General features: G+C 37.2%; 1 protein-coding gene across 1 annotated transcript in view; it reads right to left on the bottom strand.

The window, feature by feature from the left end:
- Nucleotides 1-644: 644 nt before the first annotated feature.
- Nucleotides 645-17,787, bottom strand: part of COL19A1 (collagen type XIX alpha 1 chain) — a 170,211-nt gene continuing 153,068 nt past the window's right edge. The window contains exons 35-48 of the mRNA XM_031057604.1: nucleotides 16,154-16,198; nucleotides 15,477-15,527; nucleotides 15,349-15,393; nucleotides 14,495-14,521; nucleotides 13,945-13,998; nucleotides 11,304-11,348; nucleotides 9,162-9,206; nucleotides 8,990-9,052; nucleotides 7,504-7,539; nucleotides 7,312-7,356; nucleotides 4,724-4,894; nucleotides 3,724-3,790; nucleotides 1,739-1,894; nucleotides 645-861 (exon numbers count right to left, since the gene is read on the bottom strand). Of these exons, the coding sequence (XP_030913464.1) occupies nucleotides 821-861; nucleotides 1,739-1,894; nucleotides 3,724-3,790; nucleotides 4,724-4,894; nucleotides 7,312-7,356; nucleotides 7,504-7,539; nucleotides 8,990-9,052; nucleotides 9,162-9,206; nucleotides 11,304-11,348; nucleotides 13,945-13,998; nucleotides 14,495-14,521; nucleotides 15,349-15,393; nucleotides 15,477-15,527; nucleotides 16,154-16,198 (891 nt within the window). The 3' untranslated portion in view covers nucleotides 645-820. The remainder of the gene's footprint in view (nucleotides 862-1,738; nucleotides 1,895-3,723; nucleotides 3,791-4,723; nucleotides 4,895-7,311; nucleotides 7,357-7,503; nucleotides 7,540-8,989; nucleotides 9,053-9,161; nucleotides 9,207-11,303; nucleotides 11,349-13,944; nucleotides 13,999-14,494; nucleotides 14,522-15,348; nucleotides 15,394-15,476; nucleotides 15,528-16,153; nucleotides 16,199-17,787) is intronic.

Below are 17,787 nucleotides of genomic sequence, written 5' to 3' on the forward strand. Positions count from 1 at the left end.
AGGGCCCAGCCACACATGCACGTAATGTGCTTCACCAAGAAGTCTTGTTTGCTATGTATTTTATGACTGAAGACAAGCTGGAATATAAAAAGATACTTTTCAATCTTCTCAGAGATTTGAATTTCTTTTTACTCTTGGCACAAAGCAGTAACATGCACAGGCACAACTGAGGATGGTGTGAAGGGTGTGTGTAAGTGTGCATCTCTTACAGGACAGTCTCTTATTCACAGCATAAAAAAGAGGCAAGGTAAACTTCTGGTTTTTCTTTCCTTGGAAGAGTAATTTTTTGTATATTTTTATATATCAGAGAATTAAAGGCTTCTCACTTAGCTTACCTTTTACTAATCAAAAACAAGTATTGAGCATATTGGTAAAATAAATGGAAATCCTGTGTACATGGGGCACTATTTTACTTAACTATAAGATATGGAAAAGCAGCTTTTTTGTTTGTTTGTTTGTTTGTTTTCAAGCATAGCTATCATCTTTTAGTCTTGATGCTCACTAGCTGGAAACGAAACTTAGTGCAACATTTCTCTTCCCAGAAGTGTATCCAGCACATAAATAATCATTGAACAATCTGGCACTGACATTGAAGGTGACTATTTGCAGTGATCTGAATATTTAGGTAACGATGAAGTCAGTGTTGTAAGATTCTAAGCCTTTTATTGTTTTCCTTGATCCTTTATTCTTGTTCTTCTCATTCTGAGCTCATCACATTTTTCAAGCTTCTGTCAGTGGTTTGCACTTATCAGTGTTAGTAAGTCCTTATTCTTCTGATAGCTTTAGGATCCACACATCTTCAGCTTTGCTGCCATGTTCTTCATTCCAGTCTGACTTGCTCTGACTCCAGAGCAGACCAAACTAACAAAAGATAATAAAGAACTACCTACAGATAAACTGCAAATTACATGTTACCCACCCACACAATATTATTCATCTATAAATTCTTTTTTCTTTCTAATCTGTTCTCATCTTTCTTTTAATCCCTGAAAGCCTGGCTCTACAGTAGAGCACAACTACAATGATCCTGGATCTCTCAGAGCTAATTTTGCAGTAAAAGACACTTTTGCAGTAAAAGCAGTTCACAGAAATGAGAGTTCTATACTGTCCAAGTGCATTGCAATGCACAAATTACTGTTTGGGGTACAGTTGATACCTTAAGCTAGTGAAAAACTGATTACTCTTATTTCTTCTTTTATGAAAATAGGTTCCTTCACCATAAGAAAAATTAATTTAGTAATATTTCAGTTTTCACTGCTTCTTAAAGAAGAATATTTTTCTTCAGTTTTTCCTGCCCTGAATTTTCTCAGGATCTGAGTTGAGAGCAGTTGGACCAGGAGACAGAAAGATTTTTTTTCTTAAATAAGATGGCCTCTAAATATGAAGCTGAAGCTAAATAGCAAGAGTGTTGGCATTGTTTTTCTTCCTTATTCAAGTATTTTGTAGGAAAAAAACCCCAACCCTGCTACAGTAGTTCTGTCAGATTTAGATATCTGTCAATAATTAAATTTATAACTGATTAGAATAAAATGCACTGATTAGGAGTTTTTAATCAGTAAAAATCCACACATTTACCATGGGTTAATATTTAGATGTGGTCTGGAAAAACATAAGTACATAAGTTTAAAAGTTAATCATTAGAAAGCTAGATAGGTAGTCCTGGTTTATTTAATAAACATTAGCAAGTGTATAAGGATTTCAAGATACAGCTAAAAGGAACATATTTTGGAATCCCTACCTTGAATTCCACGTTCTCCTGGTGGCCCTGGCAAACCGTCCTTTCCTGGTGGCCCTGGTGATCCATCTTTTCCTGGGGGCCCTGGTTTTCCATGAGCTTGGGAGGCAAGCATTGCAGCAGGCAGCTTCAGCTGGGATACAAATTGACCCATCCTTTCTTCATTAATCAAAGACACAGGAAAAAGTTGGTAAGAAATCTGCTAGCAAAAAAGGGGAAAAAAATCCCAAAGCCCCAGCTAAAGTTTCTGTAAGTAGGGTGTTTAATTCTTCTTAATGTCAAAGTATTAAATGCTCCAATAAGCACTGAGACCTTCAGTTCCAACTCAGATTCATGTCTGAGTCTTTACCCTTTGAAATAATCAGAATTAATTTGTATTAAAGTTTCTATTACTACTCTCTATTACTAACATATTCCAATATTTCAAATTATTTCTGACTCCTGTTCATGGAAGTACTTAAAACACATACACAGAATAATTAATACTTAACACACTGATAGAGGGCTACCTTCTATTTTTGTAACTCATATTAAGCTGCAAAGTAGAGGTTAAATCCTGCGAACAGTTCTTGGAATGTGCTGGAACCCTGAAAAAAGTCGTAAAAAACTTGAAAGCACTCAGCAAAAAGTATTAATTGTAGATATTTCAGAATAGAAATTTTCATGCTGGTGAGATAAATTGTTCTTGGTAATATTTTACTGTTCCTTAGAGGTAGGTAAAATAGGTACTAACCTTGGCTCTGTCTCATTTACACCAGATTAAAGCCCTTAAGCATTCCACAATTTAGTGGGTATTTACAGTGGGGGAGTTTTAAGATTTAAGAAAAAAATTAGAGAAGAGTGGGCATCAAACAAAAAAGAAGGAAGGTGATAGAAAGTAAACAAAATGAAACAATGCCAAAACTGGAAGATCTGCGTGAGCAGTAGCAAGATGCAGAAAAGGGAATAGCTATAAAGACAAAACTGCTTTATTCTGTGCAGGCAGGGCACCTTATAATGCCTTCTTTTTGTAAATAGGATAAACATTTGCTACCATTCTATCTGAATGGGAAAAGGAAGTGACTTCACTCATCAAACTGCTCTTGAAATATATAGTATGTTGAACGCTGAAGGGTAGCACCCTGGGGAGAGGTGATAATACACAAAGTGATAGCCTTGTTTATAAAGCAAAAAACTGCCTGAACAGGCTAAGAAGTGTCAAGATTTATATAATTTCTTTTATCTCTAAAAGATGGTTTTTGTCCACAAATGTTAATGACAGAAAAACAAAGCATATTTAGGACATAAGAAATGCATTTTGCAATGGAGAGAAGCTACTGTTAAGGGGTGTTCACGAAGAAGCTTGTTTCAGAAACCTGAGTCACAGCTTTTCTCCATGACTAAAGGAATGCTGGGGAAGAAAAATATTCCCTTTTCAGAGTAAGGACTCATCTAACAAATCTTACATAATACAAAGGCTTTGGCTGAATCTGGTACTTGCCTAAAACTGTGCCCGATGATGGTGGTCTGGCTGGGAGCTCTGGAACTCAGCAGGGATATTTGCTGAGAAAACTGCACAGCAGTTTAGACCTATGTGACTGAAGGCTGTTGAACCTTTCTCTTATTTAGACAGTCAGCCACTAAGTGGGCAAAATAATTAGGTATATCTGTGGTTTCTGCTTTAGCAGCACTTCAATATCTTAATGGTATGTTGTAGATAAACAGTATCTGCAGTAATACATGATACATATATGCACCTACAATGACACTTCTGTTTGCTATTATGATTTGGAGCAGACTACCCTTCAGTGCTAATCTTTTACATAAGGAAATACTCTGTTTGACAGATACTCTAACCTCTCATTATTTGAACAGAATCATGTAAAGCAGACTTGCTAAACACAGCTACAGCAACAAGGTACCTGCTAAGTCCAATGTAAGTTAGATGACATGTAAAGAAATTTAGAGCAAAATTTCAGATTTAGTTGTATAATATTTCCTTTTCTTACCTTCAAATACCTTAAGAACCTCTTGTTTGATATATTTTTTTATTTCTTCAAGTGAAATTGCATCAGCCTGATGAGGAAAAAGAAAGGTGATATGTATCAGAAGGCACATGCAGAGGACAATTTATGATGCTATAAAAATAAAAAATGCTCAAATTAGCATTACAAATATAAGCCTTTCACCAACAGATAAGTGTTTTAATTTATTTGTGTTATTTATTTTACTGCAAAGGCCACTTCACTGCAAATGCATTATAATATTGTAAAGACACTAGTGGCATGAAGCGGGAGAAGCACCTCCAGCTGCCAAGAGGACCAGGATGTGGTGAGTATGGAAGTTACCTTGCACAAGCAGTAAGGATGATCAGGGACAAAAATCCGCTTTACTTTTGCACGGCATCTTCCTACTTCTTACCTGCCCTGGGGACCACTTGCTCTGATGCACTGCTGACCAGAACAGAACCATGGTCCCAGTAACTTCACTGGAGAAGTGTTTTAGAGCTTTATCTTACATAACTGAGGTAAAAAAGAACCCATAATATGGATGTGTGTGCCTGTGTGCTCATGCAGAAAAATCAAGATATCTACAATTGGCAAGCAGCATTTCATTGTCTTTCTAAATACTGATTTCTCTTCTATTGATAATAAATTTTGGCTGTCTCCTTTTCTTTCCCAGCTGCAAAGGCTCAGACTGCAGATCTTAATCTTATGGAAAATGTGAAAATTAACAGTACTGAGTAGCCATATTGGTATGCAGGAACTAAAGAAATAAATAATTAAAGCTTATCCATAGCAGATGTTTTAAAAAATAATTTAAAATAACTGCCTGATCATGTGGGTATATTCTTTTTCACCTTAAATGAACACTGAAATTATCTAAGAGAAATCCTTAGTTTTTCTAATACTGTGCTATTTCTCAGTTGAATTTCCACTGCTCAGCCCATGTTACCTTCATAACTTGTCTGAATACACAAACAACCAAGATAAACTTATATTTACTTACTGGAAACCCTGGGGGTCCTGGTGAGCCTGGGGGACCTTGATGACCTGGTGATCCTGGATAGCCTCTGTCTCCTGGAGGGCCAACAGGACCCACATCCCCCTTTTCTCCTGATGGGCCAGGCTTCCCTCGTTCACCCTGGGGACCTCTGTCGCCAGGAATACCCGGATCTCCCTGGGTAAAATAAAAGCAGAAAGAAAACCATTGCACATAGTGGAACAAACCTGCAAAGTCACTTGAGAATGCTAAAGAGAAAGTTCTTGCCTGTTCAGAAACAGACTGAGTCATGCAGGGAAGATGCTTTTCCAGGCTGAACCTTGTCTCTGAAAATAAATTTTGTTTTCTTGCACTTTTGATGTTGAAGTCGACTACAAAAAGAATAGCTTGACTCTGTAGCCCAGTTTTCAAGGACAGAACTTGAGTATAGAAAGTTTTTAGCCCATATACAAGGAACTAGGAATATCTATTATGGCATAGGTATAATTCAGGTGCTCATATTCACATAGGCAAAAGACACTAGGACATTTCCTGTAACTTTCCTTAGATACCTACTATTTTATGTCTTCATTTGCACAAAATTATAGTTAATCCAAGTTATTTCAGTACCCAAAGATACTAGGAGGAGGCTGGAGAGGAATTTTTAAGAAAGACATTTAGTGACAGGACAAGGGGTAATGGCTTCAGACTGAAAGAGTCAGTTTAGATGAGATATTAGGAAGAAATTCTTTACTGTGAGGATGCTGAGGCACTGGAACAGGTTGTCCAGAGAAGCTCTGGATGCTCTAACCCTGGAAATATATTAAGGCCAGGTTGGATGGGGCTTAGAGCAACCTGGTCTGATGAAAGGTCCATGGCAAGGTGGCTGGAACTTGATGATCTTTAAATGTACCTTCCAGCCCAGGCCGTTCTATGGTTCTGTGATAGATAAGTTCTCAGGTTTGTAACCCTGCAGAGTAGGTACAGATAGCTCTTCTACCAGAGATAAAGAAAAAGGCAAGTTTCTCTAGAATCATGGTACTATGCCAGTGTGAAGCTGATCCTTTTCTTATAAACAATCCATGTTTTACAGGCTGCCAGTATGTAGGAGGCAAATCAAATACTACAGCAACATTTCAAATACACATTTTTAACTGCCTCCAGTGTTTTCTTAATGTTTTGAAATATGTTCTTGTAAAAATTCATAGACTAGGCCATATATTCCTCCAGATTCCTCTTTAAACTCTCCACTATGAATTGTACAAAATTCAGGACATTTGTACTTTGTTATCTCTGCCTAAGGTGCTGCTTTATTCAGCCTTTCTCCTTTCTAGCATTCTTCTATCTCTTGTATTTTATCTTGTACCAAATTCTGTGCAGAAGGAACTGCTGTTTTTCCTGTGTTTCTATCTGCTCTACTCCAGCAGGTTCACAATCTTGATCAAGGTCTGGAGATAACAGCAAAAAACAAGCAAGCCACTAGCACTTGTATCTGTTGAAATCACTAGAAAATACGTTGGTATAAAACATGTTTTCAATCCAGTTTGTCACTCCTTTTATAAAGTAGTAATAACAGCAGTCTTTAGTCACTCGAAGGATATATAAAACTATTTCAGCCCAGGTGGCTTATTCCTTCTTAAAATGGATTCCATGAGGACATTCTTATATCACACAAGAAAACCTCAAGATTTTATTCTGTCCTTCCAATGTTGATGCTTCTCTTTTCTGTAACTTCAACAGCTGTCTCAAACTGAAGGAGCATGCTGTACAGCAGTAATAATAATAAGGGCTGCAAGAAAACCTTGACTTTAGTTTCTGTACTCATTGCAACCTCTCTCACAGATGCAGGCCTGTGTCCTTAAAGGCAAAACCAGAATGCTGCAAACAGTTAATTTTTTAAGGGATAATTGTAATAATTGTTAAACCCTCATGTCTCTTCAGTGTCATAAAGCAGCATTTCCTTTTCCAGATTAAACAAGGAGATGCTTCTCTGAGTCATCAAATAAATGTGGCAGCCTTGTGGTTAGGACATCAGGACTTTGGGGATGTTACAAGAAGACCGTCTTTCATATGTGTGTATATATATATACACATATATATGTGTATGTATATATAAACTCATCTCTCACCTCCCATAATCATTCCTGCCCACCATGACCTTGTTACCATGAACAGAACTGTCAGAAGAGTTTGGGATGCAGTCAGGTATTGCACTGGTATTCCTGCTGCCTAAGTGTGACAAGCTTGTTTTACATAAAACATGATTTGTGTCTGTGACATAGAAAGGAGGACAATAGGGCAAGTTCATGGCTTTTGTAAAGTCTGACAACAGCATAATTGGATTATCTGCTTTCAAATTTTCAGCCTATTGATCAATTTACACTGTCCAGGCCAACTGTGTTAGAAAGTCTATAAAATATGCTTTTGCTCTAAATGCAGAAGCCAAATCAACTCTAATTCCTTGAAGTGGTGTCTAGGACTAAACCTCTTAGATGTTTAGGTGACTGCTTGAAGTTCACAGAGAATTAATTTCTTGATTTTGCCTATAAGATAGGTGCTGATGATGTGTTTATACGCTCAGTCAAAAGAGAAAAATTATCATAATAGGGACTTACACGTTCTCCTTTGGGTCCTCTGTCTCCTGGCCTCCCCACAGCACCCTGAAATATAGTTTTTGAAAAAAGGCAAACTTATCAGTTAAAGGCTTTTTTGTGTATTCATGTGTTAGCAGAATGGAAAGCAACTGCCTAGGATTAACAGCTGTGGTTTCTGTGAGGAATAAAATACACAAAAGCATGTTTTCTTACCGGGGGACCTGGCAATCCATCTTTTCCATTGATTCCCTAAGAAAAAAAATTAATGTGTTTACATGTTTTTAAAGTATAAAGGGTAAAGCTCAGTGTTTAGTGCCATAGCAGTAAATGTTCTGAAGCTGCAGAAGCAGCAGTTTGTGCGGCTACAACATAGAAATACAAAGAGCATCAAGATGTGCACCAAATCTAATGATCACCCAACTTTAAATGACAAATTAGAGGGAAATTTTGCAAATTTGGAATATTTGTATGTGCACATGCACTTTTTCAGTAGCAGCTAGTTATAATACAACCATGGGAGAGAGTTCTTTTACTCTAGATATTAGCCTTGGTGCTGAATTACCCTTCTGCTCTTGCAGAGATTATGCCTTACTATCACAAATCCAGATCCATTCTTTGGTTGTCAGGACTTGCAGCATGGCACAGTTTTGATCTCATGGGTTAAAGCCATTTCCTTCCCCAAAGAAGGTGGTAGCACTCATAGCAACTGCTGGAAACTGTTCCAGGCCCACATTATCTTCCAGACTGGAATGTGGCATGATCTGAGAGTCCTAGGTGGTATGGGCCAAAATAATGTCAGAGAGTATATTAACAATTGTACAGTGCCAGATAATTGCAAGATAAAGGCTCTGGCAGTGTTTAATTTAGTAGGATATTTATGGATCTGCACACGTAGAAAACTCACAGCTGTGAGTGAGAAAGGATGACTTGTATGAGCAGAGACAGCAGGCATATTTCTTTCTTCTCATATACTGCAAAGTGGAGTTTTGCACAGATTAGACACCTTGGGCTAATTTGCTGCTGTAACTACAGAAACTGTGTCTTCTTTCCAGGCAGCAGTGTAATGTGGAAATGTGCTGACAAGCTGCCAAGGTCTGCTGCTCATGCTCATCCCCAAACACCAAGGTTCAGGGGAGATAATGAGTCCTGCACTACCCTGGCTGAACCCCTTCTGGAATATAAACTAGGTTTTTTCAACCAGCTCAGACAGGGCTGACCACACTGCTGTCACACTTTTATTACATAAAGGGAGCAGACTGGACATCTCCTAAGTGAACAGTAAATGCCTCAGCTGCTGTGTTGCATCACCTGTATACAGAAGAGTCTCAAAGTTTATTCAGTCATGAAGCCCACGCTTCTCTATCTAAACTGAAACTGAGAACCTGTTCTGTCACCCCATCCTTTACTGACTGTGCTCAGTGTCTGGGTTCACATTCTCCCCCTGGAAAAAGTACAAGAGGAACCTTTATGTCAACAAGATCCAAATGACCTTCATAAGACCTTTACAGGCAACATCTCAGTAACATTAACTATTAAAACACTACAATACCAGGAATTGGTTTTTGCATGGCTAATACTGAGCAGTGCAGCTCTGTGTGTTCTTCACACGTTACCTACTCTAACACAAAGCAAGATGTAATGTCCTTTCTTTTGTAACTTCTGATAAACTTTTTGTAGCAAATTATAAATTCAGTCTTACTGGTTTTCCTTGTGGCCCTTCTGGACCAGGGAAGCCTATATCTCCTATAGGTCCTCTTTCACCCTAAGGAAAAAGAAAACGCATATGAAAACACTGCATGAAAAATCTTGCATCAGATGTCTGAAATATTTGTTTGCTATTGTAACAATCCAGAACTCAAATCTGTACTTACAGGTTCTCCTGGCAAGCCTGGGGACCCAGGAGATCCTGGCTTTCCCTGCAAAAAGATAATATTAAACATTCATCTATTAGGAAGCCAAATGAAATGTACCTCTATATCAAAAATAAGAGAGTATATATACATGGGAGAAATATTCATGATATTGTTCATTAATGCTTTAAGAAAGGAAAAATAAATATTTTTCCAGATTTTTGTCATATTTAATGAACAGGCTCTTGTGTTAAATGTTACTCAGTCGCTTGGTTTTGTTTACCCTTCTTGAATACTGAGATGCTTTTAAGAATTATTTTACAACACCATGATTTCCACCTTGAGAACTCAGTCAGATCAAAGTTTTTCAGTGTGTATGTAAAATCAAGGTTATTCCTTCAGGTAATTTCTAGTCCTGATTTTTTTTTTTTTTAATATGACCTTACTACTCACTTAACACCTTTTGCAAATTTTCTTCATGATCTATTTTGGCCAGTTCTATTGTCATTTTATGTTCACCCTGCCAGAATTCACAATCCTCTCTTACGACATCATTTAAATGCTGATTTTAAATGTCTCTTTTTTGTAGGATGCCCTTCTTTTAAAAACTTGGACCTACATTTCCTGAAAGTATCCTTAGAGCAGATCCTCAGGTGACTTTGTACAAGTGAGAGACCAAACCCATCAGCACCAGGGACAACTCTGGGAACAGCAGCACTGAGGGTTTGTGCTGAAATGGGCATTGATGGCAATGCTTGCAGGATCTCAGGCCAAGCTGCCCTGACAATCTCAGCAATCTCAGCAAAACACCCAAGTGAAAATAAGAGGTTTACATTCTCAGATGGGGAAAAGGGTCCACTATTCAATCTAGGGAATAATGACAGGTACAGAAGACAAATTCTTTTCCAGCAAGATATGTGGATAGGTCTCAAAATCCTCCTAGACTATTGAAAAAAATTTGTCTGTCATATCTACTACTTTGTTAATTAAAACTCCTTAGCATAATTGTGAAAAATCCAATTTATTTCAGGGGAAAATATTTTATTCCACTGGATTCTATTAGAACTAAATATAGTCAACAGAATGCAGCTTCATCACTGAAGAAGGGGCCTCATTAAATATTTCTTATCCAACTTGAATAGAGAAAATCCAATAACTTGGGAAATTCATAACAGTGGGAAATTCATGGGAAATGCACAACTGTGCAGTGTCATTATTAACAGTGCAAAATCTGCTTCAGAACAACAAACTTTGAAATCCTTACATCCGCTGTAAAGCTCAGAGAAATACTTTTCCCCTTAAATGTGCAATTCTTTTAGGAAAACCCAGTGAAATTAGGCTAATTAAGATGATGTTCCCTCTTGGAACTCACAGTAAATAGACTAAATCAGAGGCTAATGGAAATGGGAGTGTGTAGACACATATTTCTCTTTATTTCATGAAACATATATTTATAATTTAAACAGCTCCTGAATGTATTGGTAGCTGCCAAAATTTAATAATAAATCTATTTGCATATAAATAACTCCATATTGCCTCCTGAAATATGGATAAACTTTTTTATTGAACTGTGAATGAAATCTAATATCTTCATTTCCTTTAGGAACACAAATGAATAATGATAATTTCAATTTATTATTAGTTACTTTTACTTTCACCTACAACAAAGTCCCTCTATGACTTTCAGAAACTCCTTTGAATATCATATGTAAATAGCTGACAAAGCATTCCCCTAGAGCAAATGTTTGATCGACTTGATATGCAGATCCCTGTGGGCTGCAATAAATAATGCTCATGATTTTTCTTTGTGATAGAAAGATGCTCAGAAATTTGTGCATGCCCAGGAACACAAAAAATGTCTTTATCTATATTAAACAGAGGGAATGAGAAGAATCTCACATTTCTTAACTAAGCATATGCAGCTTTGAGTTCCAGCTTTATTGTGTATCCACCTCACTCACTTTGTCATTTTAATAATAATATGAACCCTCGCTGTTATTAAAACTCTAATTTCTTTAGGGAAAACCCATAATCTTCATACCTACACATAAAGCATAAGCCAAGCACTGGTGTTCCACAGTGACTGAGACTACAGTTCAGCACCTTGCTTGACCTGTTTTTCCAGCTTCTAAAACCAGAGTTTTCTTTAAAGAACGTACATACCGGTGTCCCTGACACTCCCGGTGCTCCAGCTGGTCCACGGTCACCCTAAAGAAAAGATAAATCTATGTTTAAACTACAACAATGAAACCAGAAGTTTCTTGGTGGATTCCCATTAAAACCCAAGGAAGTGAGATGAAAGTGAGGACAAGAGCCAGGCTAAATGCTAATATTTATCTGTGCCACTGGCTCATTACACAGACTTGAGCAAGTAACCAAAATCCTTTGTTTAGGTTCTCTCATATAATGTTTCCCTTTGTTTCTGCATGAGACCTCCCTTGAAAAGGGATAGAAAGTCCCTGACTTACCTGGAGTTCTCCAAATAATTATAGTTTGTGGCCATGGCAATGACCAAAATTTACACAGTGTAATTCACTTTCATATCAACATAACCATATTTAAGATGTACCTTCCAAAGAAGTTTTTGCTTTCCTGCTGCCCAGTTATCCATTTACTACAGGCCAGTGTCCTCTGGTTGTGCCACGGCCCTTTCAGGATAAGGGTTCCCGTTACAGCACACAGCCACCTCCATCTATGCTCTAAGCTAGACAGTGTTGTGTTTTTGGTTGGAACTGATGAGCTACAGGGAAAAATTCATCTTTCTTGACAGGACTGTAATCCAAAGCAGACAGAGCTGTAACAAGTGGTAAAACTCTACCCAGAGGTATTTACCCACTGCTGACGAGTTGGTCTGCAACACTGTGCCCTGTTACTGTAATGTTGGTTACAAATGTGAAAAACTCAGGCTCCTCTTTTCTGAAATTATGTCAGAAAACCCCTGGCACTGTTGAAACCATACTAACAGTATGGTTTCACATACTCAGTATTTTTCTGAGATGGGTTTATGTTATCTGGACCAGATGCACTAAAGCTCAGTAAACATAGCTACAGCCACGTTGAGTTCTGCACAAGAGCCCCAGGAAGTTTTGGGATTTCTGGTTTTTATTCTCATAAGCAATGGTGGTTTGTCCCATCCTCATCATTCTGTTCAGGTGCACAATGATATTGCTGTTGATTAGAAACACTTAACTCCCTTACACACAGTGTAGCAGGTGACAAATTACATGTCTGACCTGGAGTTGGGAGGAAGCAGCTCAGAGGACACAGCTCAGCCTGTCCTGCTCTGGCAGCAGTGACCCAGTGAGGAGTACAACATCCACCTCTGGGACAGCAGGTGGGGAGCACTGAGTGCCTGCAGCAGGCAGGACACGCTCTCTGGAGCCCCAGTGGTTATTCTGAACCCAGAACTTGTGGTATTTTCCCTATAGGCTGGCTATGATAGTGAAACTAGAAATGCCTAACACTTCCCTTGCAACATTTTTTTTTCCCTTTCCAGGGTTACTCTGGTCCTTTCAGCAGCCTGGCTTGCAGCACAGCTGCACCAGCCACTCTCAGCAAGCCTGAGGTAGGGGACATTTTATCCAGAGGACATGAGCAGTTCATGAAATCATCATGAAATTACAGCCAATGTTGTCTGTAGAAGATGGCATTCTGCTACACAGAGGAGCATCATGGCTCTAAATTAAAACCCAGCATGCACTATACTGTTGGGACTGTCAGGCTCTGAGGTTCTGTTCACTTATTTGCACCACAAATATGAAATTCTGACCAAATTTAGTTAAGGAAATGATATTTCTACTTTGGGAAAGGGCCAAACATTCAGCTGGTTTATATGATCTGATCCACTGCTTATTCCCTTTATTTAATTCCTGTCCCCACTTTGTCTCAGTTAGACCTGTAATGTTTCCCTGTGTTTGTTCATTTTGAAACCAGACTAGTCTTTAATTGCTTGTAAATTGTAGAATTCCAGAGCAAGAACCATTTCATGTAATTTAAGCATCTAGTATAGATCTTAGATCTTAGATCTTGTCATTATTTAAATCTTTCACAAGACCTTAGATCTTGTCACTGACTGAGCAAGTAGGAGGAATGCACAGTGATATTGAGAGGGAAACTTTTGATTTACATTTCTTTGTGATGAAAAATAAGTTTCAGTAAAGTACTTTTGCATGAAGTAATTTAATAGCATAATTCAAAAAAGCTGAAAAATATTTCATTTGCAAAAAAATTTAATCTTTTTTCTTCCTAAATTAGAAGATATGGGGAAAATCAAACTGGTTTTGCTGACAGAAAACATATTTACAGATTTTTTTTATTTCTGTGCTAAATGTTTTGTACTTTGCTATATTTAGAAATGAATAGTTTTTTATCTTGACTTTTTTAGCCTTTTATAAAAAGCTTTTCTTTAAATTTGTAATCAGCCTCCACAATTAGAAAGCAAAAGGCTGAGAAGAGGACGGATGGTCTGTAAACAAAAGATGATGTTTAAGAGACAACAAGAACCATACAAAGGAAAATAGTAACTATATTACTATCAATTATAGTAGTATTCTACCAAGCATTTTACAAGGCCTCCTACACACAATTTTCCATTTGCAGAAAATGAAATTTTATGTTCGGCGAGTATTTTATTTTATTTGCTTGTTTAAAGCAAAAAAACCAGAAAATATAAATAAGTATGCAAAGATTTTTCTCATAGAAGCATTAACTTACACATGAAAAATAAACCAAACAAGGCTTCAGAAAATATTTAGCTGCAGATAGTGGCTGCTAAGAAATCATGCCTTCTTTTTAAGAGCCCTACCTTTTCCCCTGGGAGTCCTTCCAGTCCTGGTAATCCCATGGGTCCTGGGTCTCCCTGTTTTTTAATTTTAAATTAAAAGATTGCATACATTAGAATTTCTTTACTCAAGATGGGAAATGTTGAAGAGCAAGCAACAGCAGATTATTTAACTTGAGATTACTGTAAGAGCTAACCAGTTATTAGGTAAATAGATTTTGTTATGCCTCATTTTACTGATTTACAAATTAAGCTTTTCCCAGAGTCTCTGTGTGAGTATTTGGCTCAATGATTTAATTTTGATGAAAGATGTCATACAGAATTACAGAACTAGGTGCTGGTACAGAAAGATGTATTCAGCTTCCAGGCATTATGATGAAACAAAAAAAGAAGCTTTGTGAATTTTTTTGAAAACAAATTATTAAACTGTTTTAGAAAACTGTCTTACAACTCCATGTTTGGCTGTCACTGCTGAGAGGTTTTGGCTTGGGTTTCTTATTGTCCTTCAGAATTACCATGTGTCAAACTACTTGGGGAATTCTCTATCAAAACCAAAAAATACATACATACATACCGCTGTTCCAGGATCCCCTTTTGGACCCTGCAAAAAACCCAAGCCACATTTAAAGAACAGTTACATGATAAGATGGGTTTTTTAAATTACTGCATTATGAGTATACTTTGCTAATGCAGTGCATTTAGAATCATTATTCATCCCAGTCCCAGCTGATTTATTTAGTATAAAATCTTAGTAATATTTTGAGTTTTGTTTTGCTGTTCCAGAATACAGCGAAAGACAGCTCTGTTGCTTGGTGCCAGCCCATAACTGTGGTTACCAAAGAGACAACCATCTCAAAACAGAACCTGCCTATAGTGCTAAAAAGCAGGAGAATGCAAATAAGCACACAGCATCTTTAGATCCATGGAACCAAAGCAACATTGTCCAGCTGCAAGGTACTGCATGCAGTGTGAAAGACACCAGCCATGTATTGCTTCCACAATCTAATTATTAGTTTTACACATTTTCCTGCACTGTAGCTACATGTAGTGAAACCGTGACAGAACTCAAATCAGAATTCCTGAGCTTCTCATTTCTGGCACCAAATTTCACTACAAAACTATGCCTCCATGAACTATAAATACAAAATTACACAGTTTTAGTATAAGAATACTTTCACTAAAGGCTCCAATACCAAATTATGTACCATTTCTGCAGCCTTTACTTGCTAGGATGAAATGATTTATTCAAAATAAACCACTCTCCAAAATGGGCTAAAATGCTTGGCAAGCATAAAATCACAGTATGTGTGCTACGTACCAATCCTTATTATTCAAATCTTTCACAAATAAAATCCAATTCCATGCAACTAACCCTCCTCTGTTTCTATGCCATTAGCTGCTAGAAATTAGATTTCTGGTAGCACTTACTGGAGGTCCTGGTGGACCTGGATAACTCGCGACACTCACTCCTCCCTGTAACAGCAAGATTAAAAGTTGAGTTGGGCTAAAATTGGGTGGGGATTGAAAAAAAAGCAATTAACATTAAAGAGAAATACCTGCAGTTTATATAAGCTGCTCATTCCATTTCTTTCATTGTAAGGCATACCCTTTAAAGCATAAAAACCAAGTAAGTGTCACTTATGAATTATAAAGGCAGAACTATTGCCCTGTTCAAGTCCTGTAGTTCAGCAAAGCTGTGGTATCCTTTTTGTTCTCAATCTGCCAAAGATTCCACATTCCAGAAGAACATAAGATACACACCAACACAGCTTGGGGCTTTTTTTAAAATTATAAACCAAGAAACCTGTAAATCAGTGTGCATCATATTTTGATTTTTATTATTACAATTCTCCAGAATAAATTTTGTGTTAGGTACTACTCCACTTAATTTAGAGTCTAGTGAGCTCCACAGACTTTCCCTAGGTTGCCAGGATTCTCTGATCTCAGGTATCCAAGCTGTCAATTTTACTCAAATAATATTGGATACTCTAATAATATTGGATTGGTTAAGTAATTTGAACAGGTTTCTTAGAGGGCTTTAGTGATCTGAACTTACTCAGCGATGAATTGCGAGAAAAAAAAATGGAGTATGGAAACCTTTCAAAAAAAGACACTGTTACCTTCCTGCAATATTAATTTTTATTAGACCAACACTCAGTTCTTTATATTGCATTACATTTTACCCACATACTGTTCCTAATATAAATTCAAGATATAAAACAAAATGTCTCACCGGAGGCCCAGGTGGTCCAGGTTTCCCAGGAGAACCTTCGCTACCCTAGTACAGCAAGAGATTGATGTAACTCATTTACTGTAACTGGCCACATCTATTCCACACTCAAGCTATGATGACCACAATGACAATAAACAAGAGATACAGTCAATAAGAGCAGGTAATATCAAGAATAAATTCTCCTGCAGTGCTCCTGCTTTAGCTTTAGGGAAGGCATGAATCATTACTTTTTACTAGTTTTTATTTTGTTAGTTACTTGCTGCTTTATGTGTAGTAACTTCCTTAAGGCAAAATAACAGTGGTAACCTGGGTTGGGAATCATTTCATATGTACCAGGAGGGAGAAGAAGGAAAAAAAAAAGAGTTGTTAATATGAATTTCTAAGCAGCTGGCAGATAAAAGTTAACATGAATTTTATGCTTTGTATATTATTTTGCAAAAGCTAGTCCTCAGTTGATCATTCATATGTAAATAAAGAAGAGCTACAGTTTCAGAAATTCCATTTACTTAGAAACATATTGAATACAAATTAAGATTTTTTAAAATAATCTTCCTTACTAAGAGATATAATGAATATTTTTTGGTTTTTACTGTAAAATATTCATCCATTGTTACCTGTATCTCTAGCCTGTTCTGCTATTGTGTACTGAATTGCCTATATTATACAGGGCATAGCTGCTGAGATTTTTCCCCAGCAGAATCATGGGGTCTGTGGATAGTAGAGAGCTGCAAAGGTTTCAATGCAAAATTTCCCAAATAATCTTCTCAAAATCTCATCACTACAATTCAGATAAATACACTGTACAATTTGGAACAAGTCTGTCAGAATTTTTCACTGGCTTCGTTGGATCTTATTTAATGTATGTCAGTGATACACTTAAGTCACAAATTTAAAATTACTAAGGTGGCAAAAATCAAGCTAAGTGCTCAATGCCAATAATTAGCTCAGCAGAAAAATATAATTCTTACTGAACATTTTTACCAGGATAATTTCCAAATGGCCCTGTTAATTCTTAGAAATTGTCAGCCTCCCATGAGTGGTTTGAAGAACTTCATGGGGAATTAAAATCCTATTATTTTAGAAAGCACATTATGTGATCAATTCTCAAGTGTGGCCCAGATGAAGGACAGAGGAGAAATTTACTGGGGCTTTATTTCAGTTTTCTTCATTACTCTTCAGCCATCTGACTTTTTCCACTTTTAGAATGATGAGACACGAGCTGTAGAGCAGGGGCTTCTCACTCCCACCTGTGTGTGAGTTGTGAACAAGGAACTATCAAAGAATTGTGTTTTGCATCCAGTTAGATAAAAAGGAAAGAAGTGGGGTAAATTTTTGTTAGCATGATCTGCAAGGAGACAACTCTCATTCAAATTTTATACTGAAATAATTTCAGAGATTTACAAAACAGTTTTCTTTCTTAGTCATACCAAAGTTTTGTAGGGAATTAGAATCCTGCATGTGGATGTGGCAGTGCTATGCCTGGAAAAGCCCAGAGTACTACTGAAAGAAAACCTGTATTTATACACAAAACGTAGAACTTGTTCCAGAAAGGATTTTGCAGCAAAGTTTGGCTCTGCAGTATTGCTCTGATTTGAAGTACCCAAGAAATTAATTTGACGTCATAATACCAAGTT

This window comes from Geospiza fortis, unplaced genomic scaffold (assembly GCF_000277835.1).
Source record: "Geospiza fortis unplaced genomic scaffold, GeoFor_1.0 scaffold264, whole genome shotgun sequence".
Lineage (NCBI taxonomy): Eukaryota > Metazoa > Chordata > Aves > Passeriformes > Thraupidae > Geospiza > Geospiza fortis.